At 42.8% G+C, this 15,615-nt stretch overlaps 1 protein-coding gene across 2 annotated transcripts in view; it reads right to left on the reverse strand.

The window, feature by feature from the left end:
• The window catches only part of LMO1 (LIM domain only 1), a 59,118-nt gene that overhangs the window by 12,972 nt on the left and 30,531 nt on the right, over positions 1-15,615 (reverse strand). For both annotated transcript variants that reach the window (XM_048306556.1, XM_048306555.1), the window contains one exon: positions 2,369-2,582. In XM_048306556.1, coding sequence (XP_048162513.1) covers positions 2,369-2,582 — 214 coding nt within the window. The remainder of the gene's footprint in view (positions 1-2,368; positions 2,583-15,615) is intronic.

A 15,615-nucleotide genomic window follows, 5' to 3' on the forward strand; every position in this document is an offset into this window, starting at 1 on the left:
GACATGGGCCATTTCCTGGGGTCTGCAATGCCTGGCTTCTTTTCCATCTGCAGCACAGGCTTCTGGTGTGCCCCAGAAAATTCACATCATCTAGGGGCCAGTGGGAAAATCACAGATTAAGCTTTTCCACCTCAAAGCAGCATTCTCGGGATAAACCAAGGAAAGAAAGGAGTGCTCTACAACTCCAGTGATATAGAAAGGTTCCTCTAAGCCTAACAGCATCAATAGTGCTGTCCTTTGGCACTTTAACATGTCTGCTTTGATGCCACACATTATTTTTGTTATGAAACTAGAATAAACCAAAATCAATGCGGTGCTTATTAAATGGACAAAACATGGGGTAGCTCACAGGTCTCAAAAAGCAAATGTAAACTGGAAACACTGTCCAGCTCAGTATTTGTAGCAGGGTTCTGCAATACACAGAATAAAGCTGAATATCTATCTTCAGGGTCAAATAAAAAAAAAAAAAAACAAAACCACAAGTATAACACTTTTTCAAGACCAGAAATGACAAAGTCAAGAGAAGTGATAAATAATGAAGTGCAGAATGACAGATGGAAAGACCTGGATCACTTGGCAAGCTGGGTGCAAACAAGATAAAGAAAAGATAATGTATAAACAAGATAAAGTACAAACAAATACTTCAGAAAATAATGCAGCTGTTCTTCCTGGAAACAAAACTATTCCTGAAAGTAGCTCTCCTAAGAGATTTTGGGGGTCCTTGTGATAGTATCTAGCATGACCCAATTGTGATACTGCAATGAAAGACTTCCTCACAAAGCGAAGAACCGAAATATTCTTCACTGACACATCAGAATTATGTCCACAGCACAGAAAAAGTATAGCTAAGCTGAAGAAGGAGAACCAAAATGCTAATTTGGGGGTAGAAATCTCTGTGTTGAATTTGAACCTTCTGGAGCTCAATTTTTTTTAGCTTAGCACAGACAGGGTTAGGGATGCTTCCAGAGCAAGTGACATGTGACATTAGTAAATATTCAGATTTAAGGAAGGTACAAAAATTATTTCATTATAGTGAAGATAGTTGACTCTTTCCTCATCACACCCGTTCCATTTTTCCACGGGCTGCTTATCCCGTCTTTTCCACCTCAGATGTGTTCACCCTTACCCAAGCTCCTCCTCACTTAGATTTTGGGGACACGCCCCACCTAACCAGATATGGAGCTTCAACTTCTGCCTGTGTGGCAGAATTTCAGCTGGGATATTTCATGTGTGCCCTGAAGAGTTTCAGCTCCAAAACCCTCCTGTGAGCAGGATGCTCTTGTGCACTGCTGGGCTGAAGGGCAAGGTGGCAGCTCCCACATGGCAGCTGATAGACTCAGTCCTTCTGTTTGGCTCAGCGCTTAATCTCTCATCTTTAGAAGGAGAAACTTGTTTGTTCAAGTTTACTGAGATAATATTTACTGAAGATTTTCAGAAATGCGTTTTACATTGCAACACATGAAGCATCTGAGCACTGACACTAATCTAGGCAGCGCCTGAACACTGCAAGGTTAGAAGGCATTTTACCTCCCTGCCTTCCAGCAGCGTGCTGGGTTTGCTTTGCTTCAGATGTTTTGCTGGTTGAGCTTGCCTGGGAAATGCTAGCAGTGCATGAGGAAAAATAAAAGAAAACATACACATTAGCTGGAGATCAAGTGCATTCTTCCAAAGGAAAAACAAAGCAAAACTCAGAGTGTTTTGCAGTGTGACCCTCATAATAATATTTGCATTAGGCCTGCTGTCTTATTAATATTCATTTATGTTTGCATAAAGTATCTTGCACAAAACCCCCATACACCAGGCAAAAAATCCCATGTGTTATGTATTGCAGACACACACTGACAGGATGGTTCTAGCTCCGAGTTAGTGATGGTCTCTGCTGACTTCCTCAGACAGAAACATTTTTTGAAGTTGATCTGTAATTTTGGAGTTTTGCTCTGTTTAGTTAGGGAAGAGACAAGAGCCCCTTGGGATGAACCTTACTCAAGACTAGAAGTCTGTCTGAAAGCTATGACTGAAAAAGAAAAGGTAAAGGTTTGGTCAGGTCTCAGTTGATATGCAAGGAGAATTAAGAGTTTTTCCTAATTTACTCAGCAAGCAGAGCTTGTTCTTGACAGTCCATAATAACAAAAGTCATGACCTCCTCCTTCTACCTTCACCTAAAAACAGGATTTCACCTCCCTGATTGCAAAATATGTTAAGTGCAAATAAAAAGCCCTGCTTAGACAGTGGAAGAAACTCCAGTCTCTTCTGGGCAGGGCTGGCCATGCACGAGCACACGTGTTCACAGGAGAGCTTTGGGAAGCCAGACAGCCGGCAGCACGCTGAGAGGCTTCGGGAAGAGCCCACAGTACGTCCCTCTATTTACCTCAGGTAATCTCTGCGGCAGAGAATGAGATTTGCTTTTGTGTAAAGAGTTGATCCAACCTCTCCAAGACGACAGTCACAGCAGGCACACTTTAGACAGTCTTCATGCCAATACTTATCCAGAGCCTTCAGCAGGTAGCGGTCCTTGATCTTCCGGTTGCAGCCAGCGCAGCCCTTCTGCTTCCCTTTGGGTTGTACGGATAACATGGGCACACCTGCAACGCAAACACAGCACCTCCTTTAGAGGACATCCAAACAGCTCGGCCAGGCTGCGGCATTTGGAGCAGATCTGTGAGCAAACACTGCTGCTGCTGCCATTACAAGGAGCTCACATTGCAAGGAGCTGACAGTCAAAGGAATTCTAACCTCATCTGCTGTCGCAGGCTAAGAGGGAGTGCGACACTTGCAGGAACGCAGCCCTTTTTTCCTAAGGGTAGGACTGACACAACGCACCCGACTTTTTCTAACAAGCATCTTGCAGCAGAATAAACTGGCTGCAATTTCAACATTTGTTTTTTCCCCTCATTAGCTGTACCCTTGTGTTGTTAATTACCTGCCACAGACAATTAAAAAGAGCAGAAGAGCCATCAGTGTATCTAACCCCACCCCCCCCCCGGTCCAGCATCTTGCCTGAATCAAGTTTGATGGGGAAGGGAGAGGAGTGGGTATAAAAAGATGTTCTATACCACTGTTTTTCCTCTCTTGTGAATCCTGTTGGTGACAGAGGCCTGACTGAAAACCAGAGCAGGCCAGGGACTGCTCCAAAATAAATGTGATTCAAATACCCTTGAGAACAACCGCACCAGTGCCCCTCTGCCACTAGTGAAGCCACATTCTTTAAGCAAAGCAGAGCTTTCCTCCTCATGTATTGATGGAGACAGTAGCAAAAAGCCAGGAGTTTCTTCCTCCCTGGAAGTCCCTGCTGGGACTGCAAAGCAAGCATAGCTGGGTATGAGGTGGTGACAGCATACTCAGGTCAGGAGGCTGGGGGAGACTTGCTGTGGCCACCTTCCTCTCCGTGCTGTCTCCAGGTTTTTCCTTTTCTCCAAGCAGCCAGTGCCTGCCACGGTGAGCACTGGCACAGCCGTGATACCTGTCACTCTTCTCAGTTTAAGAGTGAGGCAGGAAAGGACTTCATGGAATCAATAGGTGGAAAAATAAACAAGGTGAGAGACAGGACAGGAAATGATGAAAGAAGAAATTAACTCACTGAGATGCCAGAATTCCATTTGCTCTAGAGCCTTGATTTAATTTGTTATGATTTTTATTTTTACTGGTGTCAGTCACTAAAAATGACAATGCTGGGCCTGTAAGAAGCACACTGTGGGCTTTAGCAATGCAGAGATGATGAGAAGGGACACTGTGGCACAGTAGCAGGTGTCACTGGTTATATACTGTTACACAACGTTAATCCACCCTTTCTATAGGAAGCGCTGGATGTCCCAGAAAGTAGCAGCTTGATAATAGAATTATTAACAGTCCCTTAACCAGAGAGGACCGAGCAAGTGCCACTGCAGTAAGTGACATGTGCTGCTTTCCTTAAAAGCCAGGGTGACCTGAGAGCGCCTAATGGTCAGCACATGTAAACCCACCACTCGCACAGTAATAATTGCTTTGTCAGAGCCGCGAGCAGATGACAATAACACTTAAGACACCTCCACACAAACAGCGAGGTATTGATCCATCTGTAATCAAAGTGGTCTCAGCAGCACAGAGACAGGCCAAGTAACATTCAAAAACCCTAAAGGCTTAAAGAGGCCTCCTGCCCTCTCCTGCAGCACACTCAAAACCTGCTCGCCAAATCCCTACAAGCAAACTTTTGATGCCAGTGACAAATCTGCAATAATTAAGTGAAAACCCGTGTTAGACTGTCACATATGCAACCTGTAATGCTGCTGAGAGAAATTCTACATACAAAGCCACAGAGAAACACACGCACGTTTGGAAAGAGGGAGAAGACAGGGAAGCATCAGAAGTGGATTATGCTGCAGGTGCCAGGGGTCAGACTGCAGGAGTCCTGCGCGCCTGGTGAGAGTTTCTTACGAGAATGAGGGAAGTGGCCCCATGGTTCTAGACACACCTTTTTTTGGTTTTGTTTGTTTTTTTAATCCAAAGAACATTTTAGTAGCAAAGAGAAGCTTCAATTTTCGAGTAATTTCCATGCTCTTCCCGACTCCACGGCAGCACATTGTGAGAAGAGGCTGCCTTGTTGTGAGGCAGAGAAGGGTGAGCCCGTGAATTTGCATTTGCAAGCTGTGTGAGATCAGTACCAGTGATGAAAGAAAATAGTTCGCACTTATGAAAACTAGGACCTAGATGTGCGAATTATGTTTTTAGATAGGAGCCCCAGACACCAGCAAGTCATTACTCACCCCTCAAACAGGCTCTCTACATGTGTACCTCTGTGTTAGAGGCAGAGGAGCATTTCTCACAAGGAGCAGGGTCATCATACAATTCTTTTGCAATGTTTGTGTAGGTATCATGAGGATCCTGCATCTGGAAAGACACAGATTCCAGATAACCGGCACATCTTAAACCCCTGCTCAGGAGGGCTGCTGCGTGGGTGGGGTTTGAGATCAGCTCTGTGGTTCAGAAATACAAGATCCTCAACCAGATGGGACTTCCCAAGGCCCCACCTTTGAAAGCAGTGCCCTTTCAGAGGTACAGCTGCCCTCACCCAGAGAGAGGGTTACACCGCAGCAGCATCGTCAAGCACGAGGGCAGTTGTGCAGGGATGAAACCTTGGCTGGGCCATTAGGAGAAGCTGGTTTGACCATTTAGGGCAGGTTGGGAGGGTGTCCTGTGGCAAGCAGGCCCGGATGGCTGAGGGCTGACTGCACGGGCAGTTCTTGTTCCATCTGTGGCCCTGGTAGCCCTCGCTCTCTGCAGCCAAGCCATCTGAGCTCCTCGCTATTGCAAGAGCACCACTGTCTTATGAGAGGCTCCTGCGAGTAAGGGGAATGTAACACTTTGATTTGCTTCTAATAACTAGCAAAGGAACAGGTATAGATATATTTTTAAGCAGTACCTTAAGCAAGGAAAAAAGCTATGTGTTTGGTCAGCGTTCAGCAGGGGGCTTTCTAATGAAAAAAGGTACCATTTCAGAGATCATATGATGTTCAAAGCTGCTATTCCCACTCAGATAATAACGAGCAAGGTCAGCCTCTGCTGGTCAGGTTCAGTGTTTTGAAATTACATTTTGGGCTGTGAGATTTCCCTCTGACATCCCAACCAACCGGTCTTCACGGAGCACACAAGCCACTACAGAAAGTTGCAGCTGCAATTAGCTGGTGAGTTGACACAGCAGGCAAGGCGTGAAACAAAATTTCAAAAACTGCCAAACTTGATCAGCAAGGGTTCCTCAAACACTTGCCATGTCATTTCCAAGCAACAAGAGAGAAGCATCTCAGAAGCTTAACCCTTTTCACAGTCAGAGGCTTGCAGAGAGAGGACACAATCAACACCAAACCCTGCTTTCCTCCTGCTGCCTCCCACTTCCAGCAGACCTCAAGCAGCCTGGGCTCTGCAGGCAGAAACCACCTAGAGAACTGCTCTTTCTTTTTGGAATTTTCCCCACTGCAAGACTGTGATGCTGCTTCGTTTCTCTATGCACGTTTTTCCCCCAGTACTTGCCTAAAAATGCCAAGATACCTAGTTCAATTTGTTAAGGGGCTGTCAAGAAACAAAGGGGTCACCTTCAACAACTTCCATGTGTGCTAGGATTAGAAAATGAGGAGTAGGGTTGCAGAACTAGAAAAATTAACAGCTGGACACTCACATATCTAAATATGTGATCACAAGGGAACACTGATTATTGCCAAATTCTGGAAGTACCATCAAGTTGCTCTCTCCTCTTCTGTTGCTAGATAACCAGTGCTCTCTTTTCTTAGAAACAGTAGATGAATCCTTTCTATTTCTGGCTACCTACACTCCCTTCTTTGCCCTTTACAACTTAATAGACTTGCTGCTGGTAAATACAAAACTAAACCCGCTCCGAGTGCTCAGATCTCCAATACACATTAAAAAATTATAGACACCACCTCTGGACATACTGAAATTTATGTCTGTGTCTAAAGAGGCTGTTATTGTAGTGAGTAATCCAAACTTTACCTCTATTCATAGCCAGACAAACAAGCTTTAATCAGCCCGTATCTGCTCAGTTGGAGTCCTTCTGTAAAATGATTCATCTGGCTTTATAACACAAGTGTCCACTAAGTACACCTCTAAATTTTTCTAAGCCATTTTACTGATATTTCTATTCACATGGCAATCAGCTGCAGCTCCTCTAAAGGCACTGTTCATAAAGCCTCCTTTCCAAGAGAGCCTGGGAACTTTTCATAAATGGCAGACCTTTTAAATAACAGTTATCTGCACTGGTCCTACGGCGCACGGCTCCACAGTGCTCTGGTCTGCAAGAGAGCAGAAGGTCCCTTCTGAAAGCAGGGAAGTTCACCACCTAATTTCTCTAATGCAACTCTAAAGGTTAATTGGCCTGAAAGAGTAATGGGGGACTGCTAGCTAATGATATATGCCTCAAGGCTTAGCAGCTTGCCTGTATTTTATACACTCCAGTCCAGAGCATAAAACACAGGTGATATCACCAGGACTTTTCAGACCCCCTCCACTCCAACTTGCCCCCCTCAGCCTCCCCTCTCTCCCCGAGCCCTTGGCTACACCCACATGTGCTGGGAGAAGGCGGCAGGAGCTGGAGGCAGCTCTGTTCCACCTGCATTTCATGCCTTATTAGAGGGGGCTCCGAGAAGTGCCGCCGCTGCACTCCTCATTACCACTGCGGAGAACTAAAAACAACCCTAATGAGGGGAGCCAGAGCGTACAGTACGGGCTGGGAGGAGGGACATCCTCCCACACTCCCCAAGGAATCCGGCCAAAATCTTCAATTTGCCATTTATGACAGCTAATTAGTTATTCTATTCAAAATCTTTGCTTTAAATAAAAGAACTAATTATACACAAAGGTCAGTCCCCCACCTCCTGTGAAGCACACATAATTGGCTTATTTCCCCAACATTGTGTGTATGTTTTACACAATGCTTTCAGGCAGATGGCTTTAACTCTTTCCCTCGACAAGTTTTTTGGTGTTGGCTTTTTTGTTGTTGTTGGGGCTTTTGTTTGGGGGGTGTTTTTTTTGTTGTTATTTTGGCTTTCTTTTTTTAAAACACCAAAACTTTTCCTCAGAGTTGCTACCGTAAGAGTCAAAGCTTGCTCAACAACAAAGCAAATAACTATGCACACATTTCTAGTCTCCAAAAGGTTTGTGACAATCACTCCCTGTTGTACAGCACCTTGCACAACACAGCACTGGAATTATGTTTTTATTCTCCAGCACAAATTCTTCCTTGAATGAAGTGTCTGAAGGCACTGCCCCCACATTTCTGAACATTCTTCTGCCAAACACCACAGTTATTAAGGTTTACACTACACTTTTAAAAAATTATTATTATTTTTAAGGGTTTTTTTAAGAATTATATAAGTGGTTATTATAGGGATGCAGCATTCCAGTGCTAAAAGCAATTCTGGTTTAAAGGCCAGGGGTTTGGCAGTTGGGCAATTGAGCCTAGGTTTCAGAGTTCTATTTGAGGGGAAAAATATGTTTATTTCTAGCATCAACACCCTTTAAATGAACTGACCTCCTTTTGCCTGCTAACAAAAACCCCAGCATTTGGCTGCAAAAGATGAAAAAGTAACTGAAGAGTGGGAGTAATCTTATTAACTCCTGTCTCATCACAATAAATAGGCTGCAGTCTTATGTCTTTTATCAGAGGATCTGATATCATTTAAAAGCATTAGAGCCCTGCATCACCCATTTAAGTAAATGCAGACAGTCATTGCCAAAAAGATGCAGTGAATTTCATTCCCTTAAAAAGAAACTCACTTTGTGTTCCCAGTATTGTATTACTCACCTTCTATGAATATTGCACACTGTGAAACAAGCCAGACCTTGCACTCCCACTGAATGGAGAGTACGCTGTCTCAGGCATCTTCACCGAGAATTTCATCAGAAGAATTACGGCCAGCAAGGTGAAACTCATCCTGTCATCTGTATATCCAATTAAAACGTTACATTTGGAACACTGAGTACTTGCAACTAAATGCTTATGAGTAAGCCTTTGACCATTCATCAGAATTATTCAATGGGTAACCACAATCTTTTTTCATTTCCAGTTTCATGCTGCAATATGCAGCTGGTGATTTTTACAGTTGCTTTAGCAATTCATTTGTGGTATTCTTTCTTCCGAATCATTACTGAACAAATCTCCCAAGAATGGCAAAAAAGTAGTTGGAGAGGGCAGTTAATGGGAGAAACAACATTTTGATCACCACTTCTATCTTAATTACTCTATAGTCCTCTGCCCAGTAACACAGCAATTTCTTTTTGTCCATACACTTCATGACAGGCTGTAGAGAAATACATTTTAGAGTGTAGTGTCTCCTGGCAGTTTCAGCTGCCTAAAAGTAACCCAAAGCTTCATGAGTGGCTAAAACCCGCTTCCAATCTCATATGTAGGGACCCTGTTTCCAAGCCATTTGCTCAGACATGCTAACATATCCAAAATAATCATTGCCATCATTTGAATCTGTACCAATGCAGGTCCTGATTCAGGACATGAGGTTTAGGGTTAGAATCCAGATTTTCATTTTCTTCACAAGTTTTGGGTCTTCCAATACCTGTTTTTAGCCTCTCTCAATTACAGAGTTGCTCCTACCAGAGGCCAACCTGTAGCTATAAAGAAACACATGGCAGCAGGACTAAACACAAACCATAATAATTGTTGCTGCAAGACGGTTTCTATAAATCATTTCAGGAAGCAATGTTTTCCCTGTGCTCATAAAATATGTTTGTTTCAGCTTTAATTTTTTGTAATTGGCACGTGTCCAAAGTTTATTCTTAGCACATCCAGTGTTTCAGTAAAATCCATTTTTACTGTTTGAAGCCCTGGAAGCAGTACAAAGACATGCAAATTTCTTCTGCTTTCAACCTAATCTGAGAACATTCTGATCAACTTTTCTCCATTAGTTACAATTTAGCATACTGCAGTCTGGCAAAGACCCTTATTTCAGGTGGCCAGCTCCCTCCTTCAGTGTCTGTAGTAGAAGGAAGTCTGGCAATGGAGTGACTACCCTCAAACCAACTTTTCAGTGGTATAAGAATGAGAAAACCATTATTGGGAATGAGAAACAGATGAGAAAACTATTATTAGGGATGACTGGCCTGAAATTCATCCCATATTCCTCAATATTCCATCAATTTGCAGGTGACCATTGAAAAGACACTAAGCTCAAAAGTTGTCTATTTAGTGGGTTTGGGTGTCAGAGAAAACCAGTGGAAGAAGAGTCTCTGAGTCAAATGGTCACAAAAGTAACAACTCATGCCTCACTTTTCAGCTCTTTTAAGAATAACCTATGTACCAAAATTAAACACAAGGAGGGGGTTTGTTTCCTTCCCCCTTTTCCAAAAGGCAAGAAAATCAAATGGAAAAACCTGATATCAAGTTAAATATCCCAAAGAGTGTTTGAGAAGTAAAAACTCCTCTGTTATTTCCAGGCACATGTGTAATACTGCACAATTCTCACCTCCCAGTTCAAAGGGCCTGTTTAACATACGGAGGTTTCAAGACACAAGCAAAGATGCACGGAGCAGCGGAGCTCAGGTTTAGCAGTGAAACATTAACATCACCCTGAAAGATCTGGCATGCTATATATGTCAATCTTTTAAGGAGAATAGAACTATATCATTGCACAATCATCATCATCATCATCTTTTCTTCTGCCTCTTTGCAGACGTATACAATGTCAACCTAAGCTTTCGGCAACCTTAATAGAATTTCAGTGCCCATTGCCAAATGGCCATTTGATGTTCTGCTCTGTGTACACTGATGAAGCAATCTGTCACAGCCCTTAATGCAGGCAGTGATGACTATCCAATCTAAAGCTTTCACAGGCTTATAGATATTTCTCAAGCTTTTTGGAGCCTATAATAATTTGCGCAATACCACAAAAGAATTTGGAATCCTGGTGCACTCTGTATTTAATGAAATATGAATATACTCCTTTAAATGTTTCTAGAAGAAATCCTACTCGGGCCAAAAGCATATTTTATACCATCAATCACCAGAAAGTTGTGCTGGCAACTCTGAAATAGAAAATGCTATAGTGATTGCAAGGTATTGTAGTATGAATATTGTAGGGCCCCTCCTGCCCTGTCCAAACTTACTGCCAAGCCAAGCACTGATGCTCATGCCGTGCACAAGATTAGTGTAATAAATATACTAGGACTAAAATTTATTTGCATGTAAGAGACAAGGAGAGATTTGCCTATGGAGAATGTGGAGGGAATCTATCTACTTAATGCAATCTGTGTAAGAGATACAATTGCTGCTGACTGACCTTCCAGAAGTCGTGAAATACACTTCCCCAGTGATTTAGAAAGATGCAGTTATCCGCCAAACCTATCCTTTTCTCCCTTTCCTAGCAAAACCAGGGCAACCCATCTGCTATTAAAAGTTGAAAGGAGAAGAGCAAGCTATTTCCTTGTCTTCTTGCTGAATGGAAAAAACACAACAGACAGTCCTTTGCAGGACCATTTGCATGCTGAGCTGTCAGACCATGCACTTTCCATTAAAAGAGATAGCATCCCTTTTCGTAAGTCCATTTGGGATCCATTTTAGTGTTATCTAAAAATCAAATCTACATGGTAATCCTTTTAATGTACTCTTGACTTTTAAAAACAGCTTTATGTTCCTTCAGGAAATGTTTTAAGCCATTACTCAGTAATTACTACTCACCCATGAAAACACCGATCTTTTACAATATATAATCGGTTTGCTGACTTGAAAAACAAAGCAGACTGGAATTTTGTCTCATGAAAGTAGCAAAGGAAAACCAAGGTTAAGGGAGCATCCCATCTCTTCCACGCCTCAATTATATCCAAGTGGTGTGTTTTTCCTGTTGCAGGAGAGAGGCTGAGGTGGTCACAGTTCCAAGTGCCTGTGTGTGGAGACTCTCAGTCTCAGTCGTGCACTGGTGAGCAAACCAATAAATAAATACTGATTTAGGAAGTGGAGTTTGTACCACTGTAGGTATAAATAATACCCTAACCTTCTGCAAGCCCTGAAGTTTCGAGTGACACTACACAACCTTCCGAAAGGCCGTGGAATTTGTGGAGCTGCTTTGATAAGCTTCAGCTGCACAAGAACAAGTCTCAGAAGAGGTGTCAAAAATGGTTCACATCTAGTGCAGCTTTACTAGATTTATCCACACCTGCAGTGTGGAATGCCTAGTCAGACCCCAGGGGCTTGAAATTACCTTGAAAGTCCTACTACTAGCTCTTGAAGGTTTTGCCTTGCTCCTTTCCAAACTCCTCAATGCACCCAGGGGTGGTTGGGAGGCAGAGGAGAGCTCGAGTGGGATGGAGACCCAGAACTGTCTTGTCCTTTGCAGCAGAAGCCACAAAGAGGAGCAGAGTGTGTTCTGCTCAGGTACAGCTGCTGTCTGAGAAGGACCAGACAAAAGCCCATGACTAGTATGGTGCAGACACTCAGCTACAAGAGGTCCCTGGATATCCTGGCCTTGCAAGCAGTTTGACAAAGACCCAAGATGTTTATACAAAGTGTAGCCCACCAACAACCAATCCTTCCTCTCCCAGTGCTGACCCCAGAGAGCACAATTCCCTTCCTGATGGCTCTGGCAAAAGCAGTTTAATATTTCAGGACTAGATAAAGGGCAGGATGATGTTTGTCAGAAAGAATTTGCTGTACCTTGCAAATAATATCAACCAAAATTGTTGTCCTCTTAATGCTGTGAAGATAGAGAAAGCAGAGAAAGCAGAGGCTAAATACTTCATTGCCTCTGTTCTTCTGCTTACTGAGGCCTAACTTAAGCCTTACTGAGCCACAGTTTGCTTCCACAGTCAGATTTTACTCAACCCCATTTTGCTGCTGCAATTAGGACAGAGAAAGTCCCACTCTTGGACATTTCCCCTTTCATTCCCAGGAAAAGGTATGCAGACCCCAGTGCAAAGCTGTTCATTAAACATTTGTTATAGCTGCAGTTGGCTAGTAACTATATGCCTCAAATTAATTTTTATTATTCACTTCTGATTAATTCAGGGCTCACAAGCCACAGCTGGCCATTAATGCTACCCTTCTTTACAAGAAAATATGCTGATAAGAATGAAAAGTGGTTTCTTGGCTGTTGTATACTCATTTTATAATGAGTTCCTTTGAGGTGACGTATAGAGGCAGGATTTGAGCACTATTTCCCTGGACAACAGGAAAGACACAAGTAAAATTGTAAGACTTTTTTCTTTCGTTCCCTTTTTTTCTTTTTTTTTTGATATGTCCAAACCCTGCTGCAATTCATATATTCCAGAATAAAGCGAACACTACGGGTTTGGGGCAAGTTAGCATGACATTTAGTTTGCATTAAAACATCCTAGAAGTCATATGAAGTATATCATAACAGAGCATATTCTACTCTATTAAGCATTCAAGAGCATCACAGTGTTCAGAATATGGATGAGAAGTTGGAATTGCGCAAGACATTCCTCCTCTTACGACTGACCACTGAGTTGAACTCAAGCTGATCCTGAGGGAGCCATTTTCATTAACCTACTGTAGCTCTCTAATCCTATTCCTTGAATTTCAGACCACCACCACTACAAGAATTTATGACCTGCTGCCTGCACTTTGGATGGTACTCACACTTCACTCTTTTCTTCAATGCATCCTGCTCCTCTGGATGATTACCACTATGCAGCAACCCATCCCCTTAAAAGTGCAAGCCTGCTCTTCAATTCAGTTCTTTATGCTCCATTTAATTCTCACCAACGTACGTGAAGATGACGGTGGTTACACTTGGCCAGAAACAATGAAAAACCATAATAATCGTATGACCCAACCCAATGTGCAGAACAGAAAACCTCCTGAAACGTACCTCCTGAAGTCTGGCCCGGATATGTAGCTACTAATGCTTTGCCTGAAACCTCAGACTAAAGAGAAATTCTAAACCCCTAACCTTCAGCTCCAAAAATGCCACACTTCCGGGCCAAGAAACTTACTGAGCAGCTTTCCCTGTGCTCCATTTCCGCAGGAGCGTCCGCCGCTTGATTTGCTCAGTTTTCACCCACCTCATCATGAGACTCCTGACTGCTGCGAAGAACTCCTTCACTGAACTAATGAAATAAGGAGTCTTAAGTGCCCTGCAATCCTTTTTAGAAAACGCTGTATCTCCAGATGAGTCTCAATTTCACAGCATCAGGGAACCGTGTGCCAACGCGCTGAACCGGAACGCCAGGGCTAGCAGGAGTTGCAGACAACAATGCTAACATCAGGGTTATTTTAGATTAGAGCACTTCCAAATCAATTTTGGATTTAAACTTTTAAATGCACTCTCCAGAAGGAATCTGCACTGACTGAGTATTTTCAAGGCTAATTTTCTAAGCTTGAATGAAACCCATTCTTATCTAAGAAAAAGATGCAACTAACCTTTGCCACAAAGGCTGGGTCACAGCTAGAAAACGAGGCAGACAACAGTCCTAGAAAGGAATAAACTGCCTAACTAAAGGAATAAAACTGCTAACAACTACAACAACAACAAAAAAAGCCATACTGATTTTGTTGGGAAGAGATTTTAACTGAGACCAGAAGCTGTCAAGATATTTGGGATCCAGGGCACTTCTCCTACAGCTGAAGTACCCCATCTCCCATGAGCTGTCCTGTTCTAGGAGGGGTAAGGGAATGCTCTGGGCTCTCTGGGAGAGCAGGGCTGCACTCCAGGAACAGGCATCATGCTGCAGTGGGATAAAGGAAGATCTGAACATCCACAGCCTGATGGCAGTTTTTCTCCAGACTGAAACTCCTGCCGAATTAAGACAGATCCTCAGCACTCTACAGAAAAGAAAGTGGTTGTGATGAGAGAAGAGAATTTGTAAGACAGATGGGAGAGTTAAGGTTAAAGTTCAGACCAGAAGCAATTAAGACGGGTAAGAGTGCTCTGCAACTTGACACAGGTTTGCTTTGTATTCAGAACTTTTCACTAGCATTAAGCATCTTAACTTGTGTATAGAGAGATTATAATTAAAACCTGACAAGCTTAAATTAGCCATTTAGAAAAGGTTCTCCAGAAAGCTTTTAAAGTAGACTAAACATATCTATTAAAATGGAAGAAAGGGGGAAAAAAAAAATCAGAGCCATTTTCAGTTACAATAGTTTTCCCTACCTAGATATTTCAAGAGATTAGACAAATTTGAAATCAAAGTTCTGCAACTGTCCAAAGGCACTTAACAGGGGGGAGAGAGAGGAAGCGTGGCAATTAGAAAAACCTTTAAAACCCCCTCTATTTAATAGCCACAATCCTCTGGATGAATATAAGCACTCCAGAAACCCCATTAAAAAATAAAAAAAAAAAAAAAAAGAAAGAGGGGGGAAAGAAAAGAAAAAGAGATCCTTATTTCCCTTTGGGATTTTGAGCACTTCAGGGAGTGCTCTATTATGCTTCCCCAGGGACAGGGGAATTATGTCAATCTGCCACAAGGTGGGCAGTTAGTGAGGGAGGCAGCCTGGGAACTGGCTTTCACCAGGCCATTCCAATTAAAGCATAGGGAGCATTTTCACCTCACACTGGCTATTTAGATTAATTCCTAGTGTTTCAATGCTATACATTTTTTCTACAAGTTCAAGAAACTGAATCTAAAGCAAATTTGCTTCTTTATCAAAGAAAGGAACATATCCACCAGTGCCAAAGGAAACCAGGTAATTTATTCCCCCTCCAAAGAAAAAAGCTATAAATATTTTGATATTCCAAGTAAAAGTTCACAGACTATAAGTATCAATAAACTTTGTTTAGGGTTGTGAAAATAAAAGTCATTAAGGGCAAGGCCACTGCAAAGGCCACCTTATTACAAATCATATAATATTCCTTCTTTCCCTGCCTTGCCTGTTCATAAAGCAGATGCAGTCCTGGAGAAATATGGCTGGACATCTAGCTGGGACAAGCTTTGGTTTCCCAGCACACATATCCAGCCCTGCCATGCACTCCTCTACTGCCCAGGCCAAGCAAGCAATCCCAGCTGGCTCTCAGCACACCTTTTAGTGATGAAACAGCTTCAAACATCTGCTTATTAACCTAAAGAAGCTCCTACATTAACCTGTTAACCTAAAGAACAATCCTACATTATTCCTAGCTCTGATTGCTCCCAAAGCCACATCAGCTCCTCTCAACCCTCGTTTCT

Source organism: Corvus hawaiiensis, chromosome 6 (genome assembly GCF_020740725.1).
Source record: "Corvus hawaiiensis isolate bCorHaw1 chromosome 6, bCorHaw1.pri.cur, whole genome shotgun sequence".
Taxonomy (NCBI): Eukaryota; Metazoa; Chordata; class Aves; order Passeriformes; family Corvidae; genus Corvus; species Corvus hawaiiensis.